The 14,277-nt window shown below is 42.0% G+C and overlaps 1 protein-coding gene across 4 annotated transcripts in view; it reads right to left on the minus strand.

Moving 5' to 3' along the window:
• Positions 1-10,714, minus strand: part of syngap1a (synaptic Ras GTPase activating protein 1a) — a 57,605-nt gene extending 46,891 nt beyond the window's left edge. For 2 of the 4 annotated variants that reach the window (XM_012918641.3, XM_012918640.3), the window contains exons 1-2: positions 9,393-10,714; positions 3,902-4,008 (exon numbers count right to left, since the gene is read on the minus strand). In XM_012918641.3, the coding sequence (XP_012774095.3) occupies positions 3,902-4,004 (103 nt within the window). In that variant the 5' untranslated portion in view covers positions 4,005-4,008; positions 9,393-10,714. The remainder of the gene's footprint in view (positions 1-3,901; positions 4,009-9,392) is intronic. The other 2 variants (XM_004549149.3, XM_012918642.3) reach the window with 2 other exon arrangements.
• Between the last annotated feature and the right edge of the window lie 3,563 nt (positions 10,715-14,277).

Here is a 14,277-nt window from a genome sequence, read left to right on the forward strand (position 1 = left end):
ATTGTCTATAATATGATACACAACTTCATAATTCAGTGAAACAGCTGGCTGGTATTTTATTACAGGGTGAGCATGCTGATTGGCTGAGGTCTTTCTGTGTGGCATTTCTATGTTTTCCCTGCGCCTGTGTGGGTGCCTCCTCCCTAAGACGTGCATGACAGGTGAACTTGTGAATCTGTACTGGCCGTAGGTGGGGATGTGAGAGCGTGCGCTTGCCTGTCATTCTGAGTTAGCCCTTCATGAAGTATCCTGGCTCTATGACAGCTGGGACAGGCTCCAAGGAAGAAACAGTCTGGATGTCGTTGCATGTCCCGTACATTTATATGCATATTGGATTTTCCAGCTACATCAGTGATAACCTTTAATCCAGGTTACAGTGAGATTTGCACATACACAAGCATATTCAGTACAGTGCATAAGTCTTGAGCCATCCCTCATTTCTTTACATTTTAACTTTGTCGTAGTTTTTTTAAAGTTTCTCTTTTGACACCTGACCATTTTCAGATTAATTATTTTTTTGTTGGCGTTTAGAAGGCATCTGACTCAAGAAATGAACCAGTGTTGTGTTGAAACAAACTTAAAAGAACCTATTTTAAATTGTATCTTTACGCACTTTGTTACAATTAGCCTTTTTTTTCTTTTTAAACACGTCTTAGGCGAATATAAGAAAAATGTCAAGTTTGACAAGCATCAATTTTCACCAACAAGGTGATTCTCAGAGAGCCATTATCTGAAAACTTGGTGTGTGTCAGAATGGTGTGCAGTGTGTCCATAAATCAATTCAGATAACTGGACAAAGAGGACAAAAGAAGAACTGTCAGGCCTAAAAAAAAAAAAAAAAAAAAAAAACCCTAATCTTTAGCAGATCTGAGACATAGATCTGGACCTTCCAATTGAGCCATGTACTGTTCACCGAAGCCTCATCAGACATGGTCTCAGTGAAACGATGGCTGTGAAGAATCCATTCTTAAAGAAGGGAAACCAGGAAAAAAGGCTGAGGTGTGCCAAATTTGACAACAACTGGACTGAAAATCCACGAGAACAGGTCTGATGGAGTGGTTCAAATCTACATCAATACAAACAGAAGAGCTCAGAAAAGGCGCAACAATGAGTGTCTACAGTCCTGTGTAAAAAGGTGGAGGCTCTGTCATGGTTTGGGACTGCATTTAAGCCAGCGGTGTTGGGGATCTTATTAAAATTGATGGCACCCAAAAAAGTGCTGTCAGATTTTGATCCAACATGCAGATCAAAATCTCCCCAGAGCCTGAACCTCAGGATTATTGAAGCAGTGTGGGACCATCTTGATTAAGAACAGAACAAAAGTTCTTTATACCACAACGCTTAGAAATTTGTTACGAAAGATTTTAGAGATGTTTTTAAAAATAAACTTTTTAAAAAGTGTATTCAAATGTTCAACGGGTGAAATGCATCTCCCTCTACATCACAGTTTAGGGCAAGGGTTTGTGATTCTAGTGAGAAAACAACATTCTAATACAATTATGTCGATTTTTTTTGTTTAAACTAGTAAACTGGTCAAATATAAACTAAAAAGGATTAAAATCACATTTGAAACATGCAGCCTCATTAAAGTGTGTAATTTAAGAACGAGTCAAAGTGTTGATGTATCTGAGATTCTCTCTGCGCCCGTATGATGAAAGTAAACGCAACTTTGTTCATGATGGCAGAAAAACTTCACTTTGTTTTTTTTAATCACTTCATTACACTCTTGTTTCAAGTGTCAGACTATAGTGTTTAATCCAGTAGTATTTATGGCTTTTTCCAGAAAAAATAGGCAACTGAATAGGCCATGGGCATAAAGGCATTCACTATAATCTATAAGAAGAAATAGAGAAATATAAGAAAACTGCTTGCACGGCTCATTAACACAAGAAGCAAGTGAGAAATGTATTTTAATGTATTTTAATTTATTTTGTGTTCATTTGTATGAACTGACTCTTCAGAGCCAGAGTTTAACATCTAAACGCCAAGTACGACCCATGGTTCATCCACCATTGTGAATTCGAGCAGCGTCACAGGTGCTGAAAAGCAAACGCAGACGGTGTAATGAGTGTAGAAAGTTAAGGCCATTCATTTACAGCAAGCTGTCCAAACAATCATCCTGCATGACTGACAGAAGCAAAACCTCGCAGCATCAACTCCGTGGCTCTTTGACAGCCCGGCAGCCTTGCCCCAGGAGGTTTGACACGGTTTAAGTGTGAGCAGTGATTTACCAAACACAGAATGACACGGGAGATGGCGAGCGCAGAGAGGTACAAACTGCTGGCATTTAGAGAATCAGATAAAGTATAAAGTCCTGAAGTGCCCGCTGCATTTAAATTTGAAGTGAGAAAACATTAGGGCTCTTTAGGAGACTTAAAAACCCTTTCGAGCGAGGACCCAAAGATGACGGTCTTACTAGCTCGGTTTCATGAGCCCAGCACATACACCCAAAAGACCGAGATGCTTTAAATTCAACACGCCTCACAAAAATGTGGACAGCTGGCTTTATTCTAAGTAGAAAAGCGACACCTCTGACTCTTCGGAGCCACTCTGCTTCTAAGTTTAGAAGCAGCACTGTAATCAAGGAGAAGTAAAACGCACAGAAGAGCTGCAGGATGAGAGAGGAGAGGTGGGTGGAGGGGTTGAGGAAGCAGGGGCAGTATGGGAGCGAGGGAGCCACGGGGAAGAACCTGCGATCGGCTTGAAAACTGGCAGATATTTCTGGAGAAACACTGAGTATTCTGCAGTGTAACCGCTACTTCTGAAGGCCAAGACAGTACTGTATAAAAATGGCCTCTGAGCGGAGGAAGACACAAGAACAGTAACCCGAATAAACAATCTAAAGTTGCTCTCCATCACGTGTGTGTTTTCTGTCTCTCTCCTGCCTTGTTCCTCCCTCTGTGTGTGTGTGTGTGTGTGTGTGTGTGTGTGCGTGCGTGCGTGCGTGCGTGTGTGTACGTACTAGCCAGGGGAAGTGTGGCCTAGTTACCATAGGAACATGTTCGCAGCTTGTGCACTGCTCTCTATCCAACTACCTCCGTTTTTGCTAATGTATTTAGAAGCTCTAATGCTATGCTTGTAGATGAGCAGATCCAAATTAAAGAGCTGAGAACGAAGATCAAGAAGCAATGTGGATACCGCTCTTGATATCGACCCCGCTAAGATATTATATTATTTCGTGAAAGCACACATCAAAAATGAGGCGATTCTCAAAAACCATCCCCCCTACAGTCGCCTCTGACCGCCCCTTGTTTGTTTTGTTTCTAACATGTTTTTTTGTAGGCCTTAATGTCGAAAGCAAAGACAACAGCTTTACACACTGCGCCGACTAATAAAATGATTTCTCTCCCCGTCCCTGAAGGGAAAAGAAATGACTGCTTTCATCTGGGGAGGTAAAGGGAGCACAGTGAGGAGGAAGGAGGAATGAATCAAAGCCGAGTAAAAAGGCAAATGGCGCTATCAAACCTAGAGGATGTCAAAATAAAACTCGGAGCGCGGCTCTGACGGTGAGTGACGCTCCAGTGGAGGATCGAGTGGTTTAAAAAAATAAAAAATGAAATCATCAATGTGCTGAGGTACTTTTGTAAATCTTTATAATGCTGAAAAGGATTGGGAAACCATGAAAGAGGAGGGAAAAGGAAAAAAAAAAAAGCAGGGCGGCATATCTGAGGCTAGTGCATGTTAAACCCTTCATTAACCACTAGCAACAGCAGTGTTGATGCATTTCAGAAAGAACAGAAGACTAAGGGGGAGGAGGGGGGACATAGAAAAACATATATAACAGATAAAAACCTTACTGGACCATGACAGACTGGAGAAGAGGCTAAGAAATGACAATACGCAAAGCTGACGACGGAGAAAAAAAGGAGACTTTGACTGGGTCTCGGCTAAACTGACTCACTTGGGGTTAAAACTCCAGGTCCACCACCACAGCAAGCCTCCGCTTGACCAACCAACCCAAACTGACTCTGATGGGGCAGCCACGTCTTTGAAGATGTGTCCATGCAGCTATATGGCACAGACACAAGTAGAGTTTTCCCTTTAGTTTTTGACATCAGTGAACTAACAATCCCCCAACCCCCAAAAACACAACAATGACAAAAAGTTTTAAAAACAACCAGAGGAAAAAACGTGAACCTGTTATTGTGCCTGAAAATAACGGTAAAGCAACATTAATAGAGAGAATGTGTCAAACTGTACAAATCAAATGAAAGAGAAATGTAATTTTATAGATAGTAGTAAACAGCGCTGAACGTGGAGTTGAAATGACTTTTTACTGTGCAGTAGGTGGAATCGTTCTTCATCTGCATGGTATGAATGTCTTTGAGGTTTCTGTTGATAAAATGTTGCTGTAGACAAACAGCAGCGGGAAATTATCTTTCAGGAAAAAAAGAAAAGAAACAGATGTTTAGCTGTATGACTCAAATGCAGTAATATGAGAGGTACCATCTGGGGCTGCTGTGGAGCATGCGAACACACAAACTTGTCCATGTCATTAAAAAGATATCAGTTTTTGGGCTGCAAAGCACGGCATGAGCTTCTTCTTCATCCACCCCATCAGATCTGCCCTTTTTTTTTTAGATCTGCTAGCTAAATGTCACAATGCTGCAGAGCCACAAGCAGCTTCCATGATTAATTGATAAGCGTTCCTACAGACATGGATCCCCTCCAGGTGTGGTGGAAGAAGTATAAAAAATATCCTGCTTTGAATGATGATTTGTTTGTGATATGATTTCTCCAACAAAAAGTTCAATTTCCTGCTTTTAAATTCCCTAAAAGGACATTTACGGTAGCTGCCTCTTAAAAAAAAAATCAAGTATCAATGAATATGCTAATGTGCTTTTTTGTTTTGTTTAAAAGGTTAAAAAATACTTGATATTACACATCATATTTTCAGTATTTAACAAATGAAGGCTTCAGATTTTCGCATTATACTCAATTTAAGATGCTTACCGGAGCAGGGTTGACCTCCAAATTACACAGAGAAAGAAGCTTAAACACACAATTTTAGCCGAACCCACCTTAAGCAGATGGATGTGAAAGAAAAAAAGCCCTGAAGCTACACTTTTCTGTACAGTGACAGTTTGTCATCCAAGAGATTAAAAAAAAAAAAAAGTGAGTGGATGGGGTTAGCACACTTTTTTTAAATTTTTTTTTTTAAATTCCTGGTTCTTAAAATAAAACTCACATTACAGGTGAGATTTTTGCAGTCATTTTGAAAGCTTTAAATAAATATTCTATGACATCAGGAGAGTCCTAATCAGGGCATCTGACTGATTCGTAAAATACAGCTGTATGAGATGCTAACAAGGGAGACTACCCACAGAAATCTGAGGTGGGTTATGGCTTTAGTCACACTAGAGCAAAAACAGAATGGCAACCAAAAATAAATCTCTGGTTCTTTAGTGATTGCGTTGCATTTTTTCTACATTCGGCACCCAGTTGCATGCAGTTGCAGTTACTAACGGACCACCGTGCAACAACCTCGATCCCTGGGTGACCACGTTGGATTGCAAGGTGAGGCAACCTGTTTCTGAATAATTTTGATCTGACTGCAATCACTCTCAGATTGTCAAACGTTTGCAGATAATCACCGTTTAATCTATAAGCACAGACCTTTCTCACTCACTGTGTTTATACACCTCTCTGCATTTAATTATCAGTTATTATTGATCTCTGGCTCTCTTCCACAGCACGTCCTCACCGCCAACCGGTCGCAGCAGATGGCTGCCACTCCCTGAACCTGGTTCTGCTGGAGCTTTCTTCTTGTTAAAAAGGAGTTTTTCCTTCCCACTGTCGCCAAAGCGCTTGTTTATAGGGGATCATATGATTGTTGGGGTTCTCTATGTTTTCTCTGTACTATTTATAGGGTCTACCACACAATATAAAACACTTTAAGGCAACTGCTGTTGTGATTTGGCGCTATATAAATAAAAATGACTTGAATAGATTGGCAATGTGTTGCAATCAATGTGAGTCAGTGTGAGCCGATGAGCATCTGTGCAATAGGGGACAAAACTGGTTGCCAGCTGATTGTTTTTATATAGGAATATATCCAGAACACAATGTTGCTGAGCACCTGTGTCAGTTCACAGCTACTTTATGTGTTTCTACATGAATTTCTACATGTCTGTTTCAAATCTTCACCAAGTTAATTACCCCATTATCACAAACAGATTGCATTTAATTGCCAACTTGACCTCATTCAACTGCAAATTGAAAGCAGACTGAGTCCATCTCATTGCTATTTCCTTCCCACCCTTGATGTAACAAAGTCACTTTGAAGACTGGTCGCAGACTGGTCAACGTCTTCAGAGCAACCATTGCAAAGGCAACAATATTGCAGGCGATTGCACACGGTTGCAATAAGTTGTCGTGTCGCAGTTTCCAACTACTGTTTCCCCTAGTGTGACTATAGCATGCCTCCAGTGGCTGTAAGAGAAGAGATTAAGAGGAGAAAAATGTGGGGACAGAGTTGAGGGGCAGCTCTGCGAGAGCAAACTGATGAGTATTATAAGGTATTACGTTGTCAGACTGTGTTAAGTTGGAGGAGAGGCTCAGGATAGGAAAGAATTACCAGAACTACAAAAATATCTCCACTTTTTTCTGTTAGCTGGCTGAAAAAAAGAAGAGGATGAGAAACAAATCCATGGCCTGAGGCAAAAGAAAACAATTTGAGAAAATTGCAGGACAGGATCTCATTGACAAGACTCCCAACTTTTCTTTTTTTTTTTCAGGGAACATTCAGCTAGACTGTCAAAGCCTTGCTGTCCTTGGCAGCAAGAAGAAGCCCCCTCTGTGCATTGTATTGAAGATGGCTGAAGAACAGCAGAATTACGACGGAAACTTGGTACTGGAGCAGAATCAGCTCTTTGCCGGCTGCCGGGCTCCCAGCTGACAACTGTGACAGAGTGGCAAGGAGTCCAGATTCTCAACAGTTCATGAGAAATTGAGAAAGATTAATAGACGTCCGTGATTCACGCCTTTCTATTTCAGCTAAACTAACAAAATAATTTCTGGAGGAGATGTAGGAGATAGGCGTTTCTTATGAAGATACCCATTTCATATGGAGGAGGATGAGGAAATCCTGCGAGGGACAATGAGTCAGACTGAGCCAAACTTATCTTGTTCCATCAAGTGTGCAGCCTTAGACATTTCATTAACTGAAGCACTGCTGTCTCCACTACAGTATGCTTTTTGGTTAGGATGGGGAACGGTTTAAAAAGAGCCTACTGAGTGCAGAGACGGTGTGACATAATGGACCATGAAGATGGTGGTCATTCACTGTCCCAACCATCAATCCGTTGCCAGTAGAGATGGAGGAATACCAGCAATAAATGAAATCACTCATGCGTAGTTTGGCAAATCATCTATTGCTCCCAACTACACATACTGAACCCAGTACAAAGTCCAGTGAAACTGGGACACTTGCTGGCAAAAGCCATTTTGGCCTAATAATAGATATTCACTAACACCAGTGCTGTTATGTAACGAAACGAAACCTTGCCAAAGTTCTTGTTGTCATAGTAAACTGACTACCTGACAGGGCTAAAATAACCCAGTTAAATGATTTTGTTTTTTTCTATCTTTTAAAAAAATAAAGACTGAGCTCTTTAAACTATCATTATGGATAACCTGCATTCTCTCCACAGTCCATGCAGGTGTTCAATGTGCAACACCCACAGATAGCTCATTAAGAAACTACAGGTGTCAGTGAAATTAGTGCAAGCAAAGTCTCGCTGACTCTGAAGTAGCTGACTGCCAAGAGAGAGCAGCAGGTTTGTGCATTGATTAAGATGGAAGTTCCCCTTAAAATAAAGTAAATTAATGAATCTTGTTTTTCTTAGCGTGGGGCACAAAGTGTTGAATGCAGCTGAGATGCATTAGTACTGCAAAAAGAAAAAAAAAGTGCCTCTGGGGAAAATCTCTAAAAACATGAGCTATGACATTTAAACACTTATGAATAGTTTTTTTTCTACATTACATGTTATGAATGATTTTCTTTCTACCAATCAGGAGGCTTCCTGGGCAAAACTACTGTCATATTTAGTCTTGTTCCCTACAAACAACATAGCAGACACTGAGAAGTTTGTACGTGCAAACCATAGACTGTATACAAAAGATGGACACAGTCTCTGGGTCTGTGAAGTGAAGCCAGCAGGGGGAGACTCAGCAAGAACATCTGGTTATATAGAAGTCAATGGGAATAGAACCTTTTGTCTCTCTTGATCTTTGACTACAGTAAATATTTTTCCAATGAGCACACTGGCTCAGTTAAGACTTTTACCTATTAATGAATAAACATGATGTTCTTCTGCTCCAAACAATGCCTCTATTAGAATGGAGGATAAAGCAGCGCATGCCTTAGGGCTTGTGAATGACAAGTTGCTACCAAATTAGCATGGAGCGTTTCTCCAATTTCTCAGCCAGATCCACCGCTCACTCCTCGTGTTCATACCACCAGGGTAGTGATGGCAAAAATGCTCAGGCATCGCGACAGATCACTAACAACCAGGAGGCAACACTGAGCTTTTATATACAGTCTGTGGTGGCACAATAAGTGGGTACTAGGGATACTGACAGCATGTTGCTAATTTAGAAGGTGGTGTACTACATGTAGCGCTTTAGCCTTAGCTTATACTTTGAGTAGTCCCTAACCGCTGTGAATACCAGCGGTTAGGGACCACAACTGCCATTGAATACCTGAAATACGCAAATACTTGAGACCCCCCTCAAAAACACTTAAAAACACCAAACATACCTTAAGCTATCGTCTTAATGAAAATAATTGGCGAATATTTTAGATATGCTCTATGAAAAAAAATCCACAAATAGGAAAATTTTCTGCAAATTTTCTCTAATCCAAACCAGAGGGTGAGGGTGGCACATTTTTTTTTTTTTGGGGGGGGGGGGGGGGGGGGGGGAGTTTACAGTCATTTACTTAAAATCACCTGAACAGCTTTAATATTTTGAGAAGAATTTCTAACAATAAACTGAAAAAGCAAAAATACACACATATACAGCGCCAGGTTTTGTGTAAAACTGTTTTACATCAGGCGTGATGTCACACCTTGGCTGAACCCTTCACAGGTCACGCATCCTGTAAAGCATGACCTTAAAAACGAGTTCAGTGAGACAGGCTGAACCAGGACACCTGCCTGCTGTGTGCAGGTCTGCTGAGTTTCACTTCTGTATGAACAGCTGGTGCAGACCCTCCTGTCTTTGCTGAAGATATGCAGGCTGTGAGGTGGGCTAGCATCACCATACCAGCTGTCACTAACACTAGGTGAATACTTCACAGGGAGATCAATGAAATACTGTGCATTCACACAGATCCCTAAGTTCCACAACATGACATTTTCCATCTGTCCACACTTGAGAATAACACTTACCCAAAATTATAGGACTTCCTTAAGAAGAAATCTTAGTTACATCTGTGGATGCAGACTGTATCCGGTGGGCTTTGCAGGGCACTTGGGAGTGGGGGAGCGGGAGGCTGAGGTTGCAGGTTTACTTTCTTTTTGGGATGAAGGTAGAATCAGTTTGTGCAGACCTGAGAGACGGTTTCCAAATGAAAGCCCGATGCTGTCCTCTTTGAGAGAGAGTTGTGTTTTAATCATGAGGCCAACTGGCAGAGCTCCTCTTGTCCCTCACCTGTGCTGCAATGTGTCCATACGTGCTTCTGTCCAGAGCGAAGGCTTCGGGGGGAAACGTGAAGCCGACTGTCATAGGGATCCCTTCAACTTCAGCTCAGTCCACCACTGAAGCCAAATCCTGCCCCTCAGCAGCGGCTCCGGTGTGCGGCTCGGCAGCTCTCATCTGCTTCTCCTCCCTCTCTTCTCCCTCTGCTGCTCCCTGTCCTCCAACTCTATTACGATCCAGAAACTGTGATGTGATAAGAATGCGGCTTCCTCGGCAATAAAGACAATCTCTACTGGGGAGCGTTTTTGTCATCTTAATTGTTTGTCCCGGGCGCATGTGACTCCAAACAGCCCCTGCGTCGCGGTTTTTTCTTTTATTTAATTTTTTATTTTTTTTATTTTTCAAATCTGTGGATAACGTGAACTCCTGTTAACGCATTTGTGTCTACCGATCAACACAGCCAATTATTTCATCATTTGTCGCTTGTATTTACGTTAAAAACGGCGGATTGGTTACGGTTAAAGCCACGGAGGTCTGCGCATCACTTACATTTAAAAGAATGATTATTAAGGTTGATGTCTGTGGGGCTATGCCAACTCTAAGCAGCAGCAACAACCACGGTGCTGCACATTGCGCGCACTAAAAGAAAAAGAAACGCACAGAAGCATTAAAATAAATATCCTGGCGTATTTACAGGCGAGATCACTGAAATGTGTAGCAGCACTGGAACAAAGTCTGATTCATGCACATTGTTTCTGGCGTGCTCCATGTTTCTAGCTAATCTTGGAAAGCGTCTGTAGATAACCCTGCGTGGCTCAGCGACGTCCCCATAATCCAGAAATTGATTACGAGGAGGAGGAGGAAAAAATGAGGGGGAATCCGGTACCAAATTGACGCGGTGTCCTTTGCGCTCCTGCAGTCCGTCAGCCCCTAATTGTAATTTAACGCCAGTGCGCGTAAAAAGGTGCTCGGTAAACGGAGGAGTCTCTCCCCAGAGGGCGGAGATAGAGCGTAAGATAGGCATACAGCGAAACCACCGCCTCCAGAGGCAGCAGAGTCCGCCCTGCGCTGCACCATCTCTGGAGTTTGCAATCGCCACAAAACGCAACGAAACGATGACGGTCGGCAGCCCACTGTTCCGCCTGTTATCGACGAAAACGGTACGAGTTGGAAAGTTCAGCGGAGTTACTTCTTGAATATGCAGAGTTAGTGTTTGCAGTGGGGCTCACACGAGAGTAGGGATGCTGCACTTCAAGTTTTTGCATCTGAAAATATTTCAATGAACTTATTTTATTTATTTATTTTTTGCTTTAATAGCTGCTGTGACGAGTCCTGTAAAAAAACATTTTACTGAATCGGTGCAGCTCAGAAGGCAAAAAGACTGAGAGAGCCCTCGGGGACTGTGGAAATTGGTTTGTGGTAACTTAATTTCACCTGTGGCATCTGGCGTAAGCACTACAACAACTGACTAGATGATTTGGTGCATTAGTGTCCAATCTTTACAGAAACCCCCCAAAAAGATGTAATTGAACAGCAATTAAACACAACACATTCCCAAATTAACCTGTAACCCAGTGTTAATCTGGCTACTGATGATTCACATAGCACGGAGGTGTCTGCTCAAAGAAGCAACATATTAAAAGGAGAGGTTTGAATTTTAAGAAGCCTTTAACAATGCTCACATGCCAGCTCAGGGACAAAGTTAGAGAGGCGAGGCTGAGATGGCTTGATCATATACAGAGGAGGGATGGTGGATATATTAGTCAAAGGATGTTCACTCTGGAGCTGCCAGGCAGGAGGAAAAGAGGAAGACCTCAAAGGATGTTCATGTAGTGAAGGAGGACATGCAGAGTTAAGATGTTAAGACATCAGGCTAAAATCTAAAATGTAGAGAATCCTGATTACAGCATTATTTTCCCAAAATTGGAAAGCTTCACAAATAGTCTCAACAAATTATGCAATAGCCTCCACAGGCTGAGTAGCACTCCACAGGACAGATAAGCTGAGCAGCTCAGTGCCTGTTTATGCCAAATTTTAGGATTCAGTTAGCCAAATAAAGGTGGTATTTTCCAGTGTTTGATTTTTTTTTAGTAGCTCAGTGTCCAGACAATGGTTCATCACTGAAATGGAGAGGAGTTTTAGCAACTCAATTCAGTCTTTTTTTTCTTCTTCGTGTACAGAGAGTGTAAATTTGGGCTGTTTAACTGCTAACCACTGGACAGCAGAAAGATGGGGACTGGGTGAGGTTTGTTGATTTTGTCCCCAGCTTCTTAAATTTGTATTGACTTGTTTCACATCCAGAAACTTACAATATAGACTCATTAGTTACATCTACTCAACTGCTTGTCAAAGCAAACATCTAATAAGCCAATGACATGGCAGCAATTCAAATCAATTAGGCACACAGACATAGTCAGGATGACCTGTTGAAGTTCAAACTGAGCATCAGAATGAAGAAGAAAGGTGATTTATATGACTGTGAATGTGGCATAGTTGTTGGTGCAAGACAGGGAGGCCATCTCACAGAGAAAATCAGAAACCCGGTGAGCGGCAGTTTTCATGGTGAAAATACCTTGTCGAACCCATAGGTCACGTGAGAATGGCCAGACAGCTTCAAAATGATAGTAAGGCAACAGTTACTATCAAGTTAAGCAGAAGAGTGTCTCTAAAGAGAGCTACAGCAGCAGAAGACCCCGGCTCGCACCAGGAGCCACTTGTGCCAGTTAGGTAAATGAAACTGAGGCTACAGTTCACACAAACTCTTCAAAACGGGACAATCAAAGATTAGAAAACCACTTCATTGTTTGATGAGTCTTGATTTGTGTTGCTACATTAAGATGGTAGAATCCGAATTTATGAGCACAATGGGTACGTTCTGCAGGATAACGCATCGTGTCTCAAAACTCAGATTATCCCAAACTGGTTTCTTGAACATGACAATGAGTTCACTGTACTCAGATGGCCTCCATATTCAGTAGTGCAGCCTTCAGACTCGATGGAACAGAAAATTCACATCATGAACAACTCCGCAGCAACTTTGTGATGCTGTCACATCGATATGGAGAACAATCTCTGGGGAATGTTTCCAGGACCTTGTTGGATCTGTGTCATGGAAAGTACTAGCAAGATGTAACAAATAAAGTAACCAGTATACAGGGAGTGCAGAATTATTAGGCAAGTTGTATTTTTGAGGAATAATGTTATTATTGAACAACAACCATGTTCTCAATGAACCCAAAAAACTCATTAATATCAAAGCTGAATGTTTTTGGAAGTAGTTTTTAGTTTGTTTTTAGTTTTAGCTATTTTAGGGGGATATCTGTGTGTGCAGGTGACTATTACTGTGCACAATTATTAGGCAACTTAACAAAAAACAAATATATACCCATTTCAATTATTTATTTTTACCAGTGAAACCAATATAACCTCTCCACATTCACAAATATACATTTCTGACATTCAAAAACAAAACAAAAACAAATCAGCGACCAATATAGCCACCTTTCTTTGCAAGGACACTCAAAAGCCTGCCATTCATGGTTGCTGTCAGTGTTTTGATCTGTTCACCATCAACATTGCGTGCAGCAGCAACCACAGCCTCCCAGACACTGTTCAGAGAGGTGTACTGTTTTCCCTCCTTGTAAATCTCACATTTGATGATGGACCACAGGTTCTCAATGGGGTTCAGATCAGGTGAACAAGGAGGCCATGTCATTAGTTTTTCACCCTTTCTTGCCAGCCACGCTGTGGAGTACTTGGACGCGTGTGATGGAGCATTGTCCTGCATGAAATCATGTTTTTCTTGAAGGATGCAGACTTCTTCCTGTACCACTGCTTGAAGGTGTCTTCCAGAAACTGGTAGTAGGACTGGGAGTTGAGCTTGACTCCATCCTCAACCCGAAAAGGCCCTACAAGCTCATCTTTGATGATACCAGCCCAAACCAGTACTCCACCTCCACCTTGCTGGCGTCTGAGTTGGACTGGAGCTCTCTGCCCTTTACCAATCCAGCCACGGGCCCATCCATCTGGCCCATCAAGACTCACTCTCATTTCATCAGTCCATAAAACCTTAGAAAAACCAGTCTTGAGATATTTCTTGGCCCAGTCTTGACGTTTCAGCTTGTGTGTCTTGTTCAGTGGTGGTCGTCTTTCAGCCTTTCTTACCTTGGCCATGTCTCTGAGTATTGCACACCTTGTGCTTTTGGGCACTCCAGTGATGTTGCAGCTCTGAAATATGGCCAAACTGGTGGCAAGTGGCATCTTTGCAGCTGCACGCTTGACTTTTCTCAGTTCATGGGCAGTTATTTTGCGCCTTGGTTTTTCCACACGCTTCTTGCGACCCTGTTGACTATTTTGAATGAAACGCTTGATTGTTCGATGATCACGCTTCAGAAGCTTTGCAATTTTGAGACTGCTGCATCCCTCTGCAAGATATCTCACTGTTTTTGACTTTTCTGAGCCTGTCAAGTCCTTCTTTTGACCCATTTTGCCAAAGGAAAGGACGTTGCCTAATAATTATGCACACCTGATATAGGGTGTTGATGTCATTAGACCACACCCCTTCTCATTACAGAGATGCACATCACCTAATATGCTTAATTGGTAGTAGGCTTTCGAGCCTATACAGCTTGGAGT

The sequence above is a fragment of the Maylandia zebra genome, linkage group LG22 (genome assembly GCF_041146795.1).
Source record: "Maylandia zebra isolate NMK-2024a linkage group LG22, Mzebra_GT3a, whole genome shotgun sequence".
NCBI lineage: Eukaryota > Metazoa > Chordata > Actinopteri > Cichliformes > Cichlidae > Maylandia > Maylandia zebra.